This window comes from Lagopus leucura, unplaced genomic scaffold, assembly GCF_019238085.1.
Source record: "Lagopus leucura isolate 7727_CA_CO unplaced genomic scaffold, USGS_WTPT01 Super-Scaffold_806, whole genome shotgun sequence".
Classification (NCBI taxonomy): Eukaryota; Metazoa; Chordata; class Aves; order Galliformes; family Phasianidae; genus Lagopus; species Lagopus leucura.
The window spans coordinates 9,157,970-9,178,255 of NW_024962260.1; the positions used below are offsets into that span (position 1 = coordinate 9,157,970).

Sequence of the window (20,286 nt, forward strand, 5' to 3'; positions counted from 1 at the left end):
TCTTTCGGAGCGGTTTCAGAACGGCCTTCAACCTCACTCGCTCGGCTCGTTTTCTCCCCGAGCGCCGCGCGCGCCGCTCCTGCCGAGAGGCTGAGCCGCGCCCCGCCGCCATAGCGGAACTTCCCGCCCTCGCTCCGCACCCCGTGCCAGGCGGCGCCGCGCTCTCCGGTTACGCCGTTTAACGGCGCCTCAGCGTTCCGCTTCGAAGGCGGCTAGCTAGCGGAAGACAAGCCCTCCTCGCTAAGTCTTAAACCCGAAGTCCGTCTCCGAAGCGCTACGAGAGCCGTCCGCGTCGGACGCGGCCTGAATTTCCCGCTCGCTTTGCTCTGCGCTTGGTGCCGCCCCGGAACGCCGCGCGCCGCCCGCGTTTCCTGCGGAGCCGTTTGGAGCCGCACAGGGCGGAAGGAGCGGCGCCGCCGGGGGACCTCGAGCTGCTTCGGGACGGCGGGACGCGGCCATGGGGAAACGACAGCACCAGAAGGACAAAATGTGAGCGGGGCGGGGGCCGAGCGCCGGGGCGGGTCGGGGGGCGGCGGGACCGCGCGATCGGCGTGCTGACAGCGCTGTGCCCGCAGGTACATCACGTGTGCCGAGTACACGCAGTTCTACGGCGGCAAGAAGGCGGGTGAGTGCCCCGGGGGGTGTGTCCGTCCGTGTGTCTGTCCGTGTCCGTGCGCGTCCGTGTCGGCACGGGCAGATCCCGGAACTGCACGTTAACGCCGTGTTTTCTCTCTCACGAACAGACCATCCCCGAGCTAATTTCAGGCGGATATCGTTTGATCACTGCAGGTAAGGCGGCACATTGCCGTTGTTAAATAACCGACGTTTGGGCCCAATGGTTGCGCTGAGCTCAGGGCCCCCAGGAGCTCCATCGGGCCGCGCCTGCCCTGACGGCACTGCGGTGAGAAACGTGCAGATGAGGACTGAAATGATGGCTGCGCCTCCTACATCTGCTGGGACTGCATCCCGTGGCTGAAGGAGTGTGCGTGTGATAAAATAGAGCGGTTATTGCCTGCGTGCCCATCTCACACGTCTGTGCCATCAGAACGTGGATCTCTTTTTTCCTGGTCAGAACGTGACTGGGTGGCTATCCAGCAAGCTGAGGCTGCCATTAGATAGATTGAAGGGACAGTTATACTATTGTTTTCTGCTGACTTGACTTCTTGAAGTGCTGATGGAACCTGCTGTGCTTAGGGAGCGTCGCAGCATCTGCCCTGTGGCTGTGGGTGTTCAGCTGCGAAAGCCGTTCAGAAACTTTGTTTTTAATGGAACTTACATAGAAGCAGGCAGTGGGTGTTGGTGACTGCTGTGTTTTCATTGGTGTTGGCCTTTCTTTAGCATGCAGCAGTCAGCAAAATGTTGTTAACTTCTGTTGTCATCATGATTTCCAGCTGATTTTGCTAAAAAAAAGTTGTTTTTTTTTTTTTTCCTAGTTTGTCTCTGCAGCCATTTGAATACCCAGTTTGTACACCAGATGGGATGGTCTTTGACATACTGTAAGTTCCTGGCTGTTCTTAGCTCTTCTTGTTTTACTGTGTAGCCATCCTTTGATCCAAGCAAGTTGGCAGAAATTTATTGTGCCTGTTTAAAATAATAGAGGTTTCTAGTGGTGCTTATGTCATAATTTTCTCCCTTCTATTTTCAGAAGCATTGTTCCTTGGATAAAAAAGTATGGAACCAATCCAATCACAGGAGAAGTAAGTGATGGTTATATTCACTGATATGTTGACTTTCTGTACGTTCAGTTTCCTGTTTAACACGTGGAAAAAAAGTGCTTCAGTGAAGGTAAATGAAGTTGAACGGTAGTGAAAATATGAAATTTTTGGTATCAGGTTTGCTAAAATGAAAGTGCAGGCTTACAAGATGAGCTTTTCTGCTGCCTTGTTATAAGCAAATTCTGGTCCATGCGGGCAGGGTGCTGCCTGGCTCATCTCTTCATCTATGCTGAGACTTGCAAAGACTTTCCCAGCTGAATATTAGCGCGGATGAGTTGTAGTTTAATCTGCAGCATTGCTGGAATTATCTTGACAATATGTCTCAGACAGCTTCTCTGCCATGATAGTTAACTGACCAGATCTCACACTGTGGCCAGTGCTGTAGTGTTGTCCCCACCCCCTTTTTCTATGTAAATGGTAACTTTGAAGGCTTGCTTTTTGTGTGAAGCTCTAGAGGACTAGACAGATATGAAGTAATGGATTGTTGAAATCATTTTGTCTTCTGATACGTTAAAAGAGAGTGAGTTCTTTTTGAAGATGTAGGTTTTAAACAGACGTTGTTGCTGGTTTACCGAGATCCTTTCCTTGAGCGAGCGCAGTTACTTTCCTGACCACGAGGCGGCAGCCGTGGCACGGGATTTGGGGCTGGTTTATGGTTCGGCTGTGATTTCCTTTGAAACATCCTGTGTTTGATTAAAGGTGTTCCCAGCAGATGGATGCAAGGAGACTATAACAGTATTCAGGCAAAGTAATTTAGCTTGGGCTTAGTTTGTGCCTATGGATGAGAAGCCTAGAGATGAGCTTGGTAGGGTGGGTTTATGATGGTGTGGGGTAGAGCGGGGGCCGGCCAGGTGCCACCTCGTGTGCAGAGCCTGGCTGAGCTGCCCTGGCAGCACGTAGTGAGCATCCACTGCTTGTGTCTGAATGCAGGCACTGCTGTTTTCTTAAATCATTTGGGGGGGAGGGTTGGTAATGTGATGTTTGCCTGAATGTTTACAGCCACTCTCAAAGGCAATGATTTTATACCCTGAAAATAAAATATTGCAGCTAAGCCTGTTATTTTATAGCTTTGGAGAAGTCATTCTCCGGTACGTTTTTTAAACATTTGTAGCTACTTGTTCTCCCAAGTGTTGGCAGCTGGTGTTACTAAACTTTATTGTGAGGGCATTAGAAAGTATTTTCAGTCTCAGTCAGTCTCGTGAAGATGCGCTGCTGGTCTTGGGGTGGCAGAGGCTTTTGAGCAGGTGAAGGAGGAGGCTGCCATTACCACCAATTGTGTCAGTCCCAGTTTGAAAATCAACACTTCTCACTGCGCTCAGAAAGCCTTTGGCTGTCTAACCACGGGAAATCCTGCCCAAAAGGATGTGGAAAGTGGAGCAAAGTTGAAACTTCCTTAATCTGGAAGTGTTTCTACCATGTACATGTTTTGAAAGCACAGATACAGAGGCAGATAGCGCTGGTTATTGTTTCTTCGCTTCAGAAATGAACAGTGAGGAAGAGGGCTTGAGAATATGTTCTTGTTTTACAGTATTACGAATAGAGAAGCCGCATTGTATTGGAGAATAAGAAATATGTCAGCCTGGATTGAAGGGTGTGGTGTTAAAGCACAGCTGAATTTCCCACCTGGCTCTGCAGTTCAGCGCTGTGTGCCAGTATCTCCTTACAGAGCCCGCTGCTGGGACGGCCGTGTGTTTGTGGGCAGGGTGCTGAGCACGACGCCTTGTGGGCAGGCATTGCGCGGTGCTGGCGGGGCTGGGAGGCACTGCGGCCTGAGCTGAGCATGTGTGAGTTCAGGTTTCACGTGACCCCTATGGGCTGAATCAGTGTCGTTGTGGCTTTAAGCTCTGGCTCGCATGGTAGATGTGGTTATTTACTGTAGGTTGTGGTTTTAGCCGTGTTATTCCAGGTGTGTTTCTAGTTAATGAGCAGCAGATGATGGATATCTGTGCAGAGGATCTGTGGTCTGCAGGTGACCTTTTGCTGGTGTGGCTCCTGGGGCTGTCAGGGAAACATTGCTGCTGTTGGCAGAGTTCTGTATGCTGCGTTTCCAGAGCACAGCTCCACCTGCCCGCAGCATCGTGGTCTGAGGGCTGTGATGGCTGTTAGAGCGTGGTGTACTGCAGCACCACTCAGATCTGCCTTCAGCTGCCTTCAGCTCTTCTCTTCTTGAAAAGGTTTTTCCCATAACAGAGTGGTGCCCCTTCTGGGTGTTTTGGTTCTTTGGACAACGCTGGGAAGAAAGTACTGCGTGGTGCTAGAGAGCAGGCTGCCCCTAAGGCAGGATTCCATGGTCAGTGCTGAACTGAGGGAGATTATCTGGCTGGGTGAGATATTTGTCACGACTCAGCAAACTCCAGGTGAATGGTGTGTGACCCTTCCATACATTTGGTTGGTTTTTTTCCTCTCAGAGTCTGAGCACAGCTCCTGAGATCAAAGTAGTGTCCTACATTGCCTTACTGGGGATTTGGAAATGAGTGGTCGTTGGAGCAGTGACTCCAGGTCTCGTTTGGTTGTAGTGCAACGGATACAAAAAGGGGAATTGTAGCTTTTTAGCTCTTCAGCTGCAAAATTCAAAGTCTGTTTCTTAGTTTTTCTGATGCATCTCAGTCGTATCCCCACTGCATGGGTGCAAACACCAGTTGCCTTCTTTTCTTTTTTTTCAATTTACATAAACTTTCCTCATTTTTTCACATATGTTTGAAATGAAGAAAAGAAGCATTTTTCACATTTATCTGTAAAAGTTTCCGTCTGGAGTGGGAATACAGCTTAGTGAGTACCAGCTTATTAAGGAGCAGAGAACAAAGCTTACAGCAGTAAAACCAAGGCAGGCTTTGTTGCAGTGATTCAGATGCTGTCATGTTGTGGAGCTCAGGGTGCAACCATCAGCAGTGTAATCCTGGAGGGCTGGCTGAGGTCTCCTGCTTCCTGGCATCTGCTCTGCAGGCAGCGTGCTCTGCCTTGACCTGCTGTTTGCTCTCCTGGTGAGGGATCCTTTTGATGGCTTTTCATCTGAGAGGTCTTCTGTCGCTTCTGGGTCTGACCAGCTAACTCTGGTTTTTATTTATGCCAGAACTCCGCTTTTCCCTCTTTGTGTTTACAGTTGTTTACCCAGGGCAGTGGAATGTAATGCTTCCTTGATGTTGCCTTGCTGAGACTTGTCCTTTCCTGTCAGGTGTTCTTGCCTTTAAGTTCTCTGTACTTCATAAGGTCGCAGTCATCTTCTGCACCTCTTCAATTATAATTTATCTTCTTTGAACATGGATAATCATAATCACACAGAGTGACTGCCGCTGAAGCGATGGGAGTGCTGTCTGCTGTCTTCCTGAAATTCACATGGTAACACTTTATTACTGATGTTGGTTTAAGACAGAAAACGTTTCCTGAGCTTGTGCTAAGATGTGAGGGTGCTGTCAGAATGTGAGGATCTTCACTTTCTCACTGGGTTTCAGAGGCCCACTGATATCTGTGAGTAGGAGCAGCTGCCCCACACAGCTCTGTCAGGGCACCCTGAGTGCAGCTGATGTGCAGAGCTGTGCAGTGCAGTGCTGTGCAGAGCTGTGCTGTGCAGTGCAGTGCTGTTCTGTGCTGTGCAGAGCTGTGCCGCCTTGGCTGCAGAGATCATCAACTGTTAGTCAGCAGTTTGAATGAGCTTGCATTTTGACTTGTGACCGTGAATTTTCAAGGCCTTGGGATAGAAGCACATCTTGGTGTGATTCCTGCCCAGAGGAGCAGTTGGGAATTGGTATGTTGTAACTGGAAATGGTCATACAAAACAGGAGGGCCCAGGGTGGCACTGAGGCTGATAACCAGAAAAAGGACTGCTTTCTTTGCTGCGTTTTCCAAAACTTTCTCCTTTCTTATTGGTAAACGTAGGGATAGTTGGTCATTCCTCTTCCAAAACCATAGCTGTGCTTTGCAGTAGTGCCTGCAGCATCACTAATGGCTGGCCTTTATCCATCTTGAAAGGTGAGTTTATTTTTCAGATCCTTGCATCTCTGGACTGATAGGCTTCTGAGCGCATTAAGATTAAGGGTTTAGTCTTAGGTATGGAACTGCATGTCTTTTTCTCATGGTAATTCATGTTAATGTGCTCTTTGGTACAGCAACACTATTGCTATCGGCAAACTGTGTGTGTTAGCAAGCATACCTTTATGATTGTGTGGACAAGGTTTTGGGGACCATATGGTGTCAGTTTAATTAAGATTTAAATGTGGAAATACAAAAGAGGTGGGTAATAAAACATTTTGAAACCTTCTGTGCCATTTTCATACCAGTTCAGTAGGGGGCTGGAAGCCACACACACTCAGTAGTTGTTCATGTGACACACATCTCATGTTCATGCTGTTGAACTGAACGTAGAAACCATAGCTTGAATCAGGAGGCCGTTCTGCCTTTTTTTTGGCCTCTCATCCTAATTTTCCCATGAAACACTGACTTGCATGACTGAAACGTATCTTATTAAACTAGCCCTGCTCTTTCCCATTGCATTCCCATGCTGTGTAGACTTGCTGCGGATTTCCAGTGCCTTTTGTTATCGTTAAATTCATTTGCAGCATCTAAAATAAGGGACGGTATACATGGAGTTATTCAAATAATATTCTAGCATTCAAGTAACATTGTGGTATTTCTTGAAGAATAATAGCATGAAAAATGGTGTGAGGGCTTCTTGAAATTGGAGGTTGTGCGCAATGAATAACAAGTGTAGACTCCAAAGAATTTAGTGCAAAATTCATCTGCCAGTGTTAAGTTAGATTTGGTGCTTGGTGGGCAATGCTGTAGTTCAGTATTACGGTTTGGTTTGGCTCTCTCCTGTATTTGGGGTAGCTCTGCTTGTTTGGGCAGGATGAGAACCCTCTCCTGCGCAGATTTACAGGAGTCAGCTCACTCTGCGTGTCGCCAGCTGCCCTCGTGTGGTTGGAGAGTCCGATGTGTCCGTTGGCTTTGTGTCGCAGTCTGTATCCAACGGGTCACAGCCTCATTAACAAAACGAATGTGCTGCCTCAGACCGAGGGATTCAGGGAGTGTAACTGAAGCACAAGGATTGTAGGCCGTGTCTTCACAAGAGACGCGGCGATGACAAAGGATGATTCGGTTTGAAACAGCCGCCGTGCCCCGTCTGCACGCTGCTGCTGCGCCTCGTTAACCTGCGCTCCTAACGACCTCTGCGTGGCCACCAACAAAGGCAGCGCCCTTTGGGGTCAGCGACAGATGGGGTGCTGGGGCTCCTGGTGGCTGAAAGTCACCTGCAAGAGGAGGCAGCAAGGAGAGAATGGCCTGCCTTTGCTGGGGGCTGCTTTGGGCCCATCCTTGCTGTGGAGCATCTGGTACCACATGCCATTAAGCACGCCTGCTCTCCCCTGTTCTTGCTTTTAGCCATGGATATACAGCTTTGATCCCTGCTTAGGGGGAGAGATGTGTGCTTGTGGCTTTTCATCTTGTTATGAATTTAGAATTTCAATTAGATCAAGTGGTTTTTGTTGACATTACTTTTTCCTTTCCTCACTGGAAGTTGACTGAAACTGGGTGATAAGTGTGTGGGGGGAGCTCAGGTCAGAAACAGTTTTGAACTTGAGCTATACATTCAGTATTTGAGCTCCTTTGTGTTTTATTGCTAGTAAGAAATTCATGGCAATGAGCACTTTAACTCATGTGAGGGCTCACTCACTGCTCTGTCTCTGGAAGGCCGGTGCCTGCTTGTGGCATACTGGACATTGTCATGGCAACAAACTGACAGTGCTTAGAAAGCTTTGCCTTTTTTTGATAGAGAATAAGTAATAGCAGATTCACCCACGTGCGAGATAACCATGTTTTCAAATGAAATGAAGAACGTGGGTTGGGGCAGAGGGCATAAAATATGCCCTCTTTGTATCATGTTCTTTCATGGTATGCTGTGTAACGTGTTTCATAGACATATCTCTGTTTCTGTGCAGATCAGCATGGGTTTTCCATGCCAGCCCTGCTGGAAGCACAGTGTGCAGGCTGTGCTCTGCTCCAGGCACACCGCCTGCAGCTGTGTGACACCACAGTTGGGTCCCAGCACCGAGTGGCCTTTGTAGGCCAGGCAGGGCCGTCCTTTGTAGCGGATCAGAGCCTGGCTTTGCCATCCTGGCTCTCCAGAGATTTCCTTTGACAAAAGCCTAACTCCCCCTCCTGTCGTTCCATGCGTTAGATGTGCCCATCGGCTTCTCTCTGTGTCTCTGGGCTGGACTTCCTGCATTTCCCACGCGTTTCCTCGTGGGCAGCTCTCAGCCCGCTTTGCACAGCAGGTGGCACAGCAGGAGCCCCGCGAGATGTGGGGCTGCTGGGAGGCAGGGCTGGCACAGCGCAGCCATCGCCCTCGTGTCTGCGCAGCACCTCCTCACACAGCTCTCGTCTGGGAGCGGCTCCGGGCAGAACGTGTGCCTCACATCTTACACGAACATCGCTGCTGTGTTGTTTCTTAATTTGCTGCTGACTTGTACGGGCTGGTCTTGGTGAGGAGCAGATGCCAGCACGAGCAGCTGAGGCACCACGAGTAACTGCTGCTGAGAATGAACCTTTTGTATAGCATGGAAAGATGTGACCCAAAATACCATGCAGTTCCCCTGGGTATCTAGTAAGGGCTTGCTGCACTTCTGACAGACTTCATACTTTGGAAGGTGAAGCAGAGCATTACAGCTTTTGCTGCCTTTAAGATCTGTTCAGGAGTTCAGTCTCTCTTTTCTACTAAATTTCTGTCAACCTATAAACCTGAATCTTCAACCACGTTATGCTGCTTCTTAGGAAACTGTTTTCATTTTTGTTTAACGACGATCTGATCCAGTGAGCAGGGGAGATAATGTAAAGGCCTTTCTTTAAATGATCGGTGTTTCCAGAGGTATTTCTGAAGAAGTTTTTTGGTAACATAATTCCTGGGCTGCCCCGCAGCAGATGGATGCTGCTTTGTTATGAAGTTGTTTAAGTTCATATGTTCTTGTGGTGGCTCTGCTGTCCACCTCTGCTTCTCTGGCAGTTTTGTTCTAGTAAAAAGATCAGTGAGTAAATAAATAAGGTTTTGCATTCAGTTAGTCATTTCGGACTTGCTGTTGCCTTTGCCCTTTCTTTGTAACCTAGCAGCATGCAGACGATGCTTTCATTTTGTTGGTGGTGTGTTTTAAGAAAAACAGTGTCACCCAACCTGGCTTCTCTCTTCCTTCCTCCATCTGGTTTCTGTTAGCTCTTAACTGCACTTCTGGCTGATACATTAGAGAGATGGTTACCTTTCTGGCAGCCCATTACCAAAGATTAAGATTACCAGTGGACAAAACCGCTTGGAGAAGTGCCTTCCTGCAAGCAGACGAGCCCAGCTGCCATGGTGTGTGCTGCCTGAACCAGAAGTAGAAATTCCCACTGCCAGGGTTTCTCTGGTGTGGTTATCACCGTTTGCCATCAGGACTGAACTGGCAGAGCCAGCCCCACAGCTGGCAGATCTCTGCTCAAGTCTGTTTATAAAAGCTGGCTGCGTTATGAAAATCTCCCTGAGCTGCTCAGGTGCCTGCTTTGGGAGAGCTGATTGTTTCTTCAGAAAGGCCCTGTGCTTTGTGTGCTTTTAACAGTCCATTTGGCAGCAAAACCGTTTCTGATAGCTGATACAATCAGAGGGTTTTTTTCCCACTGAGGTGCTGGCTCAGAGTGCAGGCTGGCAGGGCCAGCTCTGGATGGGGTGCTGCCCTGCTGGGTGCTGCCCTGCTGGGGGCACATTGCCCCTGAACGGGTGAGGCAAAGGAAAATTACAGTTATCTTAGGACAGGCAGTGAACCTGATTGCCAAAGTAACACACTGCTGTGTGACCCTCTTCAGAGGTCCCTTCCAAACCATCGCTTCTGATGGGCAGCAGCACTGGTTGCCTCTGCTTCTCGTGTCCCTGGTCGGTTGGTGCTAGGGCAGGGCCGTGTCACCTCTCTGGCCCGCTGGCTTTGCCCAGCCCTGTGCTGTGTCAGACTACAGTGCCATAAATAAATTGGCCGTGTCCCCGTTCCCATGCGCTGTGAGCCTTGTTCTTGCGGCTGTAACCTACATTCCCAGGGGTTTTTTTGATCCAGACAACTTGGAACATAGTGTTAATATATGATGCTCTATTAAAATACTGACACTGATGTTACCATTTCTGTTATTTCCATGTTTAGATTCTGTTGTCGTTAATTTTCCTCGTGCTTCATTTCCTTTAGAAACTAGATGCCAAATCCCTTATAAAGCTGAATTTTGCTAAGAACAGTGAAGGTAAGTACACTAACTTTCTGTTCTTGTTGGCTTGCTTCTTTCTTAATGAATGCTTTAATAAATCCCAGTTTGTCTCACTCATGGTGAAGTGACATAGCTTGTGTTCTGTCTTGGTTTAATGGTTTTTTTTAGAAGAATAACTGCTTGCTGTAATCAGTGTGTTCCTTTAAGGCCCCATTTCTGTTATTCTCTATTCAGGGGAGCTGTGAATTAATTCAGCAATTCCTTTGTAATACAGCTACCCCTGGAGTAAGGGAACTTTTACATTAAGGAAATTTTAAGAAATGGCTCTTTCTGTATTTTCTCTTTTTCTTTTTCCCAACTTACATATGCCATTATTTGCGGTTCTCTTGGTTTTGAGCAACTTTTTGTTTCCAAAAAGAATTGGTTTCAAATGAACATGAGGGATTTTGTCACTAGAGGCACATGAGAAAGCAGCCTCCAGCTGTATTTCTGCAGGATTAAAGGTATAAAATCTGCCATCAGAGTGAGGATTCTTGGAACAAAGCAGAAAAGTGGAGATGAATTTCTCTTTTGCAAGACAGATAATGACCTCTTCGAAAGGAGACTGGCAAAGATTAGGTGGGAATAAAATTCTGGAGTGTCTGTTTCCTTATCCTACAAGGGTCTATAGATCACAAGGTCTGTTCCCTGCCTGATGGATTTCCTCTGTGTTTTGTGTTCCCTCTGTCCCAAGAGCAGGGGGTTAAAAATGATCGGTAGTAACTGTAGCCAAGGTTCTTGAAAGACATTGTGAAACTTTCTTGAAAGACATTGTGTACTTTGCTTGAAGAAGTGCAGTTCATAATGCTGCGGTGGAATGACAGCAGCCACGCACTCCTAGAGTTCTTTCCCATACAAAGGTGAATGCTGTATCATTAACAAATTGAGGAAAGAAGCAGTGAAATAGGGAGACTAAAATGTTATGTTTCTTGTCCCTCAGTTAAACCTTTATTTAAATCTTTACATGTAGAATCCTTGCTATGTCTTCAGGTATAGCAGTCCCTTCCACTTCATGATCCCTCCTTAGTGGAGTTCCTTCTTTCAGTGCCACCTCAGGCTCTGTGCTTTTGCTAGGATGGGCATCGTGGTGGTTTGTTGTTTTTGCACGCAGCTAGAGCAAGGCCTCCCATTTCATTGGTGTGTTTGTGCACCCATCAGCTGGGCCGTACCTCGCTGCCTCTGCTAGAAAGTCCTTTTTGAACTTTCTCCTCAGTATATCTTTCATTTTCAACCTAGTGACATCAACAGAACGAGTCCTCAGCTGCTGCTTGCTTCTCCACGTTGGAGATCAGTGCCTCCTCTGGCCGATCCGTTAATCGGCGAATACTCTGCAGGTGCTTCCCTTCCTGTCCCTGCAGGTGCTGTGAGCAATCTCTGTTCCGGCCTCCCTGCTGGTTTTGATTTTCAGATGGTAATTAGGACAAAAAGAACCAAACAGACCCAACCTATTTCAGAATCTCACCCAAACGCTCAGGTCTAGCAAAATAATCAAGTATTAACAGCCTCCTCTAATTGCTTCTGTGCAGCTCATCCCGACGTTTTCTTCTCCCTCACACTCTGGCTTCCATCAGTGTGCTTGTTATTGACATGCTTAATATTTATGCTGACCCTCCGGGAAATTCACAGCTTGGTGAGAGCAGAAGCTGCGTTCCTTATCGAACAACGTGCTCAGATTTAATGGCATTCTGCTTGCCACATTTGAATGCAAAACACTCTCCTCTCTGAGAAGCGCAGCAGTCGCTATGAGCTTTCACTGGGTGTGAGCTCAACTTTATTTCTGGGAAGGACACCAGAAGTAGAGTTCTGGGTGCGTTAAGGTGGAGGCCCATGCCCTCAGCAGAGCTTTAATTGCAACAATAGCAGTTATAATGTGATACTTCATTGATACCATGCATGTTGGACAAAGTTGTGTTGGGCGACTAAGGGTCCTTAGAAAAGCAGATTGCAAAACCGCACTTCCATTGCCTGGTTTATAATTCTCTGAGGGGTCACTTTTCACTTTTTTTTTTCCTCTTTGGTGCTGAAGAATCAAAGCACAGTTAAAACACCGTTACATACGCTGAATTTACAATTCGTATTAGAAAGAAATGTGAATATCCTTCACAGAAGTAACAGAAATTAGCTATTTCCAATGAGTTGTAAGGGCTCCATGCTAAATGCACACTCTTTGCCTCAGGTAAATACCACTGTCCGGTGCTGTTTACTGTATTCACCAATAACTCCCATATTGTGGCCATCAAGACAACGGGAAATGTGTTTGCCTATGAGGTATGTTGTGTCTTGCACTTTGTTGTTTTACACTTCAGAAAGGTAGGTAGGCATTGTTGTGTTTTACGGCCAAGGAAATGAAGATCAAGGAGATGGACTGGCTTCACAAGCTGCTGTCTGACCTGTGCTAACAGCAGGTAGATGTCAGCTCTGTGTCTTCTACCATCTGTAAAATGCTTCTAGAAAATTCAGAGATTTTGGTTTTTGTGGTACTTCTGTGATGAATTCGGTTAAAATTATTATTATTTTTAAAGACACAGGAAAAACCTGATGACTTTTGTAGGGATTAAATGGCTTTTCATTTTCAAGCATACAATGAAAATATTTCAGCTGCCAGTTGAGAATGAAGTGCAAAATTATTTTATCACCTGCACTTTTTGAGCGGTATCGTGTATTTACTTGTAATGTTTATGCATTAGAATTCATTTTTTAATACCTGTATCTTTCACCTGGCTGTTAGGCAGTGGAGCAGCTGAACATAAAACCAAAGTGCTACAAGGATCTCTTGACAGATGAGCCCTTCACCCGGCAAGACATTGTGACACTGCAGGTAAGCTTATGTCTTGTAATACAGGTGGTATTATTGTGTTTTTTCTCAGAAAGTGAAACATTATGTATATCCTTATTTGTGCTGTATCACTAAATGAACAGAGAAGCTTTATAAGTAAAATGTTTTTAACCCAAAGAATGCAAAGGACATACTGCATGACAGCTTGCAGCCATACCTAGATTTTTCTTATTCTACTCAAATGCCACCCAAAGCCAACTTGATTAGCTGGGGGCAGAGCACAGCCTGAAATGGTATGGACCTGGCTGTTCCAAGTATTGCTGTGTGTTTGGTGTAAGATCCTGTTGTGATTTTCTTCATGTGAATTCTTAGAAGACAAACCGGTGTCTCCTCCCTAAATTCTCTTGCTGTCAGCACTGTGTGCAGTTTGTTGGCTTTGCCCTGCCAAGCTCTGCCACCTGTGGCTTTGGTTCTTGGCCAGAGTTTGTGACTGCAATCTGTTGTGCTTTAGCTCCAGAGCTCTGTCCCAAATCCTGCTTCTCTTAAAACAAACAAACAAACAAACAAAATCTTTAAATTCCTTGAAATTTATAGTGTTTTCTTTTCCCATTGCCTCCTGTTAGCTGAGTGCTGTGGTGTCTGACGGTACTGGGATTGGAATGAGTGGGTAGCACTGACCCAACTGTTTGTCCAAAAGATAAATATAAAGAAAGTTGCTATGAAAGCATCCTTTGCTTTGCAAACAACAGCTGAATAGGACTGTCTGTAATAACTCTGTTTATTAATAGAAAATGATGTTTCCAGAGTCAGACTCTGAATGTCTCAGGAAGCAGGTGAGGTACCTGTGCTAGGGAGTGCAATAGATGGTGGGTGAAAATCTGAGTAATGTACGATCACAGATTGTGCCGTCACATTTTTCTGTATTGATATGGAAAGGGCAAAGCTACAGCTGCTAGGGATGTTCTGCTAGCAGAACAGTGTGTGACCTCAGAGTTGACCTCTGTCTCCTAATGCATGTAATTAAAAAAAAAAAATTGCTCTTTTCAGGAGAGAGATAATTGCATAAAATTCTTTTTGTTCCGTTCTCAGTGCTAACTGCAGTTCAAACAGCAATCACAGCCCTTCCCTGCTGCCTTTTTTCGTGAGCACCACCTCATTTTTAGTGACAGTTATTTGTGTCCTTTTGCTTTTTAGTGTGCTTTTTAAAAATGACAACTTATTTTGGATCTGGAACTAAAAAAAGCCCAAAGCAACAACAGCACTTCTTCAATGGTTAATAGCACTGTCTGGGTCTCTGTCACACTTCTCATTGTGAGCAAGTCTGTGGTGCTTCCTGCGCTGACACGGGCAGAACTGCCCTGCTCCCTGCTGAAATGCAGAGGTCCTGGGGCAGCTTTTCACCAACCTGTGCAATGTTTTCCAGCCACTAAGGGCAGGATGTAAAGTATAAAACCATGTCCTTGTGTGTGAGATAATTACCAAACATGGCATTGACATAAACTTTGATGTAGTTATTCAGGGAAAAGATGGCACCTGTTCTGGTTTTGTATCTTGCTGACGATGTCAGAACACGTGGTGCTTGAACCCCTTCCTCTACTCTGTCAGTCATAGCATTGCTGTTTATTTTAGACTGCAGCTCTTTACCTCCAAGCTGTATTTGCCTTTTCTTAGTGGCGTGATCTTGCCACAAACTGCACTCAAATTTCCATTTTTCTACAGTGCAGGTGTTATTGTTTCCTCAAGTTCTCTCTTTAGTATCAGTATTTCTGGTATTTTTTTTTCTCTCAACTGTTCAGGTCTGCACCTCTTTCATGTGGGGTATTGCTATTTTTTGTGTCAGTTTTACAGTTTCTGTACAACCTAAGCAGCCCTGGTCAAGATGTAGTTCTTACCGAGCTGTTAAACACCATCGGCGTTTGTGGCAGGAAGCAGAACTAACCAACTAACCTGGAGGCAGCTGAGCTGCACACTGTTCACTGATACTCCCTCATCTCTTTTCTCCTTTGCTCTTGGTGTAGCAGAAGGGCAGAGCAGCCTTTCTCTCAGTTGTGGCTGAGGGCTCTTTGAGGGCAGATCCTGCATGAATGCACTAGCAGAGTGGCTGAGAGGATTGTGGCACAGCAGACTGTGCTGTGCAAACTGCGTGTTCTCAACTTAGTGGATAGGAGGGCAAGTATGGCCCCATCTGGAGAGGGAAGCTAGTGCTGTCGTTCTGCCATCATTCTCCAGTCCACACACAGCCCTCGAGTTGACCCATCCACCCATCCAAGGCTTCTTGTGGCCATTGAGAGGCTGCCAGTGTGGGGTGAATGCCCTTATCCATAAATACGATTTTCAGAACTTAAATGACGCCTGGGAATTGTTTGGAAAGCATTCATACCGTTTCATTAAAACATGTTGAAAGCTCCCATGAAGTTTAACGTGCTTGGAATCGTGCTTTGTCAAGGAAGGTAATTTGGGTTCTGGGCTTCTAAATTTTGTCATTTGAAGGTAATGTTCCTGGAGATAACCAGCTAAATGTTGTGCGCAGCTGAACTGTCAGAGGGGCACTGGTGTCTGAGCAGTCAGCATCGTGGGGCAGTGCTGCTTCAGCAGTGCTTCGGAAGGCCATGTGGATGGTGCTTCACACTGATAGGCTTTAAGCTGTTTCCCTAAACAGGTGAAGCAGAAAAAGGGTAGGATTCAAAAGAAAGAGGAATAAAACTTGAGATTTGTTGTTTTCAGAGCTCAGCTTTTAGGAAAACATCAAATGAGCATTATAGTTGGCAACCCTTTGAAGCCTGTGTCTGTGTTAGTAAAGTGCTGAACTTCAGTTCACAGTTCATAGCCTCAATAAGAGACCCCGAGACTGCTGCCGTGGCGGTTGGAGTACATACTTCTAAACACACTGGTGTGTAAGTAGGCTGATCTCCTTGTCTCGGTTCAGCTCAGCTCTGGTCTCTGTGCAGCGCTCAGTTCCTGGTTTTGGAGTAGACGTGGATTTTCTGCCTCACAGTGCATGGTGAGACTCCTGATGAGTGGAGTCCCAAAAGAAAACACTACGCATCAAACCTTTCATCGGGGCAGCCCAGCCAAACGTAGTGCAGAACACAGCGTGGGGCCCTCGTTCCATGCTGGGGAGTGGGGCTGTGCTGGCTGTCACAGCTGTGGGTGCACTCCAGCAGCCCTGGTACTGCAGTGGGTGAGCTGTCTGTGGGTTAATGCCCCAGCCAGTGCTGTGCATGGAGGCAGAGAACAAACAGTTTTGTGGAGTTGCTCTGTGCCAGCAATTAGGCTAGTTAAGCTGGTGAACATCTGAATGAATTGTGGCTGCAGAACAGTTTGAGCTAATCTGAGTCATGCTACCCTGAGCACAATGCACTGGGTTTCTTAAGGCAGCAATAATTACAGTGTGCTGCTGGTTGCTTTTGAACAATGTACAGATCAGTAAATCTAGAAGCTTTATTTAGAAGAACGCAGTGAAGCTATCTGCTTTGTCTTCCCTTCTGTCTCCTGACCTCTGCCCCCTCCCATCTGTACCTCGTGAGAAGTCTGTTTTGGGTTCAATCTTGCCCTTCAGCTTTGCCACCAATGGCAGAAATGTGGATTGCTATAAATCCATTTGTCTGCATTAATATTAATATGCAGATTATTTTCCTCCTTTCCTGGAAAGGGTAAGCTGTCTTCCTTACCTCATTCCTCATGGTGGCACATTGATATGCAAGGCAGTGATTCCTGTCAGGAAAAGCTGCAGCTTGTGATAAGTGAAGAATGTCTGGGAGGGAGCAGGCAAGCTGTGTCTTCTGGAAGCATGCTGAGCCCTTTGTCTGGGTTTCTCCATGTATCGCACTGACTGTTGGAGTGCAAGGCTGGAATTATCTCTGTATACACATGGAAATAAATGTATGTGAAGGTGATCATATTTTTACTCACACAGAGCAAAAAATATACGTGAGCGCAGGAGTCAGAGGATACAAGAATGGATAAAGAACCATAGAATCATAGAATCGTTAGAGCTGGGAAGGGAGCTGTAAAGGCTGCCTGCTCCAAACCCCTGCAGCACAGCGGGACCCCGCAGCCCATTGGTGCTCACAGCCCCACCACTGAGCTCAGCTGAGTGCTGCGATGGGCACCGAAGGGCAGCCCCGGCTTCTGTTCCTCACAAGGTTCATTTAAGGATGATCAGCTTCTAATGCAATACGTTAAAGATAAGATATGTATTTTTTTGTCTGTCCATTTCAGATGAAAATCTGTCAGAGTTGTTATAGCAGGGCGGGCAGCAGGCAGTAGAAAATGACTGTGTGACTGCTGAAGGGAGCACAAGAAAGCCAGGAGGGCATCGTTAGGGTGCAGACTGGCATAGCTTGATTTTATAAATGGAAGGCATAGCTGGATTATTTAGCAAGGGATGGAGCTACCAACTCTGTGTTAACCATTACATTTAGCAAAAATGGAATTGTCAGAATTTCTTAACAACAGAGCCGGATTGAGAGGTTCTGTTAAATTTATTTGGGATAATGCTGTTTGTGTCAATGCTGTGGGCCCGTGCTTAGCAAGTTGCAGTGTTGTTCTGAACGTACAACTGTAGTATATTAAGGTATTATGGATTTTAAATTATCTTCTGAAAGATGGAATTTCCAGAAATTCCTGGACTGTCCTGGGCTGATGCTTTGACTTTCTTTGTTGTAGAGGAGCTTGAAGAGAAAACCCTAAGGTGGCTGTAGGAGGGAGGCTAAGGACTGTTTAGTAACAGTATAGGGTACCCCAGATTACTGGGGGCATTTCTGGTCCTTCTCTCTAAGAGAAGGTCAGAGTCGTGCTGACACTTGACAAGGGATGGTATAAAGACTTACAATTATGGACTGTTTATTTTTGCTTTTTTTCTTGAGTGGTCTTTGAACAGTTTTCACAAGGCCACTTCACATTGCCCTTTTTAGTATTTTATATATATGTTTGAAGTCATTCTGTAAGCACAGATTTCACTATGAAAACCAGCACAGTTCTGACTGCAGAAACTTGCTTTGAAGCTTATTTGTGTTTCTGAAACACATTACAAAGGTTCACAGAACACATGTAAATCAAGCACAGTGTTACAAATGGGGGAGAGAGCTGATGTGATGTGCTTAGGTGTTAAACAAAACCATGGGATAAGTGGATGGGGCTGCAGCTGCTCAACCCTTCTCCCTTGTGTAAGGTAGGCTCTGCTTAGGTCTGTTAGCAACTTCTGTGGGCAAAATGTGTGCTACTACATTGGGGACTGAATTCCAGGCTCCCCAAGGAGCCTAATAAGCAGGCTGATTGTTACCTATTGGGTTGGATTAATGTAAGAAATTGTGTATTTTTTCAATCAATCTGATCTGGGAAGTGTGATATTTATTGTCTTTTCATGTTAGTTTGTTGCAGGGGTGTCTGCCCTTCCGGCTGTGTTGCATGAAATGGGTGCCTGTGGAGCTCTCTGATATTTTTCTTAATCTTTATTTTCAGGATCCAACAAACCTGGATAAATTCAATGTCTCTAACTTCTTTCATGTTAAGAACAACATAAAAGTGGTTGATCCAGGTAAGGCTGAATTGAAGGTAGGCTGAGAAAACAGCAGCCCGAATTTGGAACTGGCCCTTTCACATAAAAAATGTTGACAAATTTTGAAACAAAGGTGTGGTTTGTATGGAAATCGTGAACTGTCTCTGAGTGCTGTGCAGACACAGAAGGTTCTCCATGTCCTTTAAGAGAATGTGGAGAGAGAGAATTGAAAAGAGGAGGAAAAATAATTTGCCAGTAGCCTCGTACCAGAGCTAAGAGCAGCAGACCTACGTCCTGTCGCAGGTTGCTCCCACCTGCGGTGTGCTGGGCGCTTTCATGCATGGAACTGCACTGACGGTGTGCTGTTCATCCTTCTGTCAGGATGGCAGTGGATACCTTCCAAACTGAGACTGATTTGTTTTTCTAAAATACTCCTAAAATTATTTCATTAAAAAATATCCTTTTTTGTTCTTTGTGGATATTACAGCTGAGGAATTTGCTTTGCAATTTTATTTATTTATTTATTTTGTGATTCTTTGGTAGGTAAATGCTTACTGATACATCTGCTAATATCACATAACTGGAGGGAAAAGTCTCTCCTGTGTCTGTGGGTTTTCCACTAGAACTGTTTCTGCTGAGGTCTGTTTGCTGATTCTGAGCATGGTATATTTTTCTGAGTCTTAACTGTGCTCAGCTCCTTAATGCTAACTCTTCAAGCAAGCATCTTTCTCTATTACCTACTTATTTTTAGAGGGTAATATCTGAAGGATGGAATATTTAATTTTCAGTGAATAGAAGGCGTGCCAACGTGAATAAAACTTGCTTTAAAAAAAAGAAATTCTCCAGTCTACCCCATCAGCTTCCTCCTCCTGGTGTCACAGTAAAGATCTGATCTTGGGAGTTTTGCATTGCAGACCTGGTCATTCAGCGGCCAAGGGGCAGGGTTTGATGTTGTACCCAGCAGGCTGTTGTTTTTATCATTCTGTAGAAGTAACTTGATGAGACCTGCGTGAACTTGGATCATTTCTAGTGGTTTCAAAGAGATTTCTGCAGCGATTGATTTCACGTTGATTTTTCTTATACACAGTCATATCAGCATTAATTGTGTCATATTTCAGGTTACCTTGTCTTTAGTGTTACGCATTGCTACTTGTTATTGCTTCTGCAGGAATAGATGTAGTCACTGGACTTTTTTAAAGAAGTAGAAATATCTGGAACATATTGGTGTAACAAGGAATGTAGTAAGCTGAATGACAACAACAGAGTTTTTCTTTTAATTTGGAACGTATTTTAATTTAATTTGGAATTTAACTTTGTCTTATCTAGATGAAGAAAAAGCAAAATTGGATCCATCTTATTACTTGAAAAATACAAATACAGAGACCCGAGAGACTTTGCTGGAGCTTTATAAGGAATTCAAAGGTGATGAGATTCTAGCAGCCACTATGAAGGCTCCTGAAAAGAAGAAAGTGGATAAGCTGAATGCTGTAAGTTGATGCAATTTGTACTTTGGCACCAATATAGTTCTTGAAGAAAGAATATTGCAGGATAAACAGATACCATCCCTTGTGTTTTCAGTTACATGGAAGTTTATCATAGTTGAGAATATGAAAATCATACTGAGATTCCATAGGAGTACATTGTGTGTGTCAGTGAATTTCTTTGTTGACTCATTATGAATGAACCTAAACACTTTAGAAATAGAGCAAGGAGGAGGAATCTTTCTTATGTGGTCATGACATATGTGCTGGGAAAATCTTTTTTTCCCAGTTTGCAATCTCCTGCTTTGAATTTGTTTATCATTGCTTCCTGCAGTTACTGGCAGAAGGAACACACCTTAAGGGCAGTACAAGTGAGTCATTTCTGGTGTGGGCAAATACATAAATCAACTTTAGTTGCTTCCCCATTTTTTCCACTGTAATGCAGGATTTTCTATGGAATATTTAAAGGATGTTCTTCCAGGTGCATGTTGCTGTGTGTTCATGGTTATCCAAAGGAACATTCATCTGCATGTAGATTTCCTCCAGCCAGGCAGAGTATTTTTCTTTCCTTTT

General features: G+C 45.4%; 1 protein-coding gene across 1 annotated transcript in view; it reads left to right on the forward strand.

Moving 5' to 3' along the window:
* The first annotated feature begins 379 nt into the window (after positions 1-379).
* The window catches only part of PPIL2 (peptidylprolyl isomerase like 2), a 55,841-nt gene continuing 35,934 nt past the window's right edge, over positions 380-20,286 (forward strand). The window contains exons 1-10 of the mRNA XM_042865577.1: positions 380-489; positions 576-625; positions 744-789; positions 1,434-1,496; positions 1,646-1,697; positions 9,902-9,953; positions 12,133-12,224; positions 12,685-12,774; positions 18,196-18,271; positions 19,559-19,719. Coding sequence (XP_042721511.1) covers positions 458-489; positions 576-625; positions 744-789; positions 1,434-1,496; positions 1,646-1,697; positions 9,902-9,953; positions 12,133-12,224; positions 12,685-12,774; positions 18,196-18,271; positions 19,559-19,719 — 714 coding nt within the window. The 5' untranslated portion in view covers positions 380-457. The remainder of the gene's footprint in view (positions 490-575; positions 626-743; positions 790-1,433; positions 1,497-1,645; positions 1,698-9,901; positions 9,954-12,132; positions 12,225-12,684; positions 12,775-18,195; positions 18,272-19,558; positions 19,720-20,286) is intronic.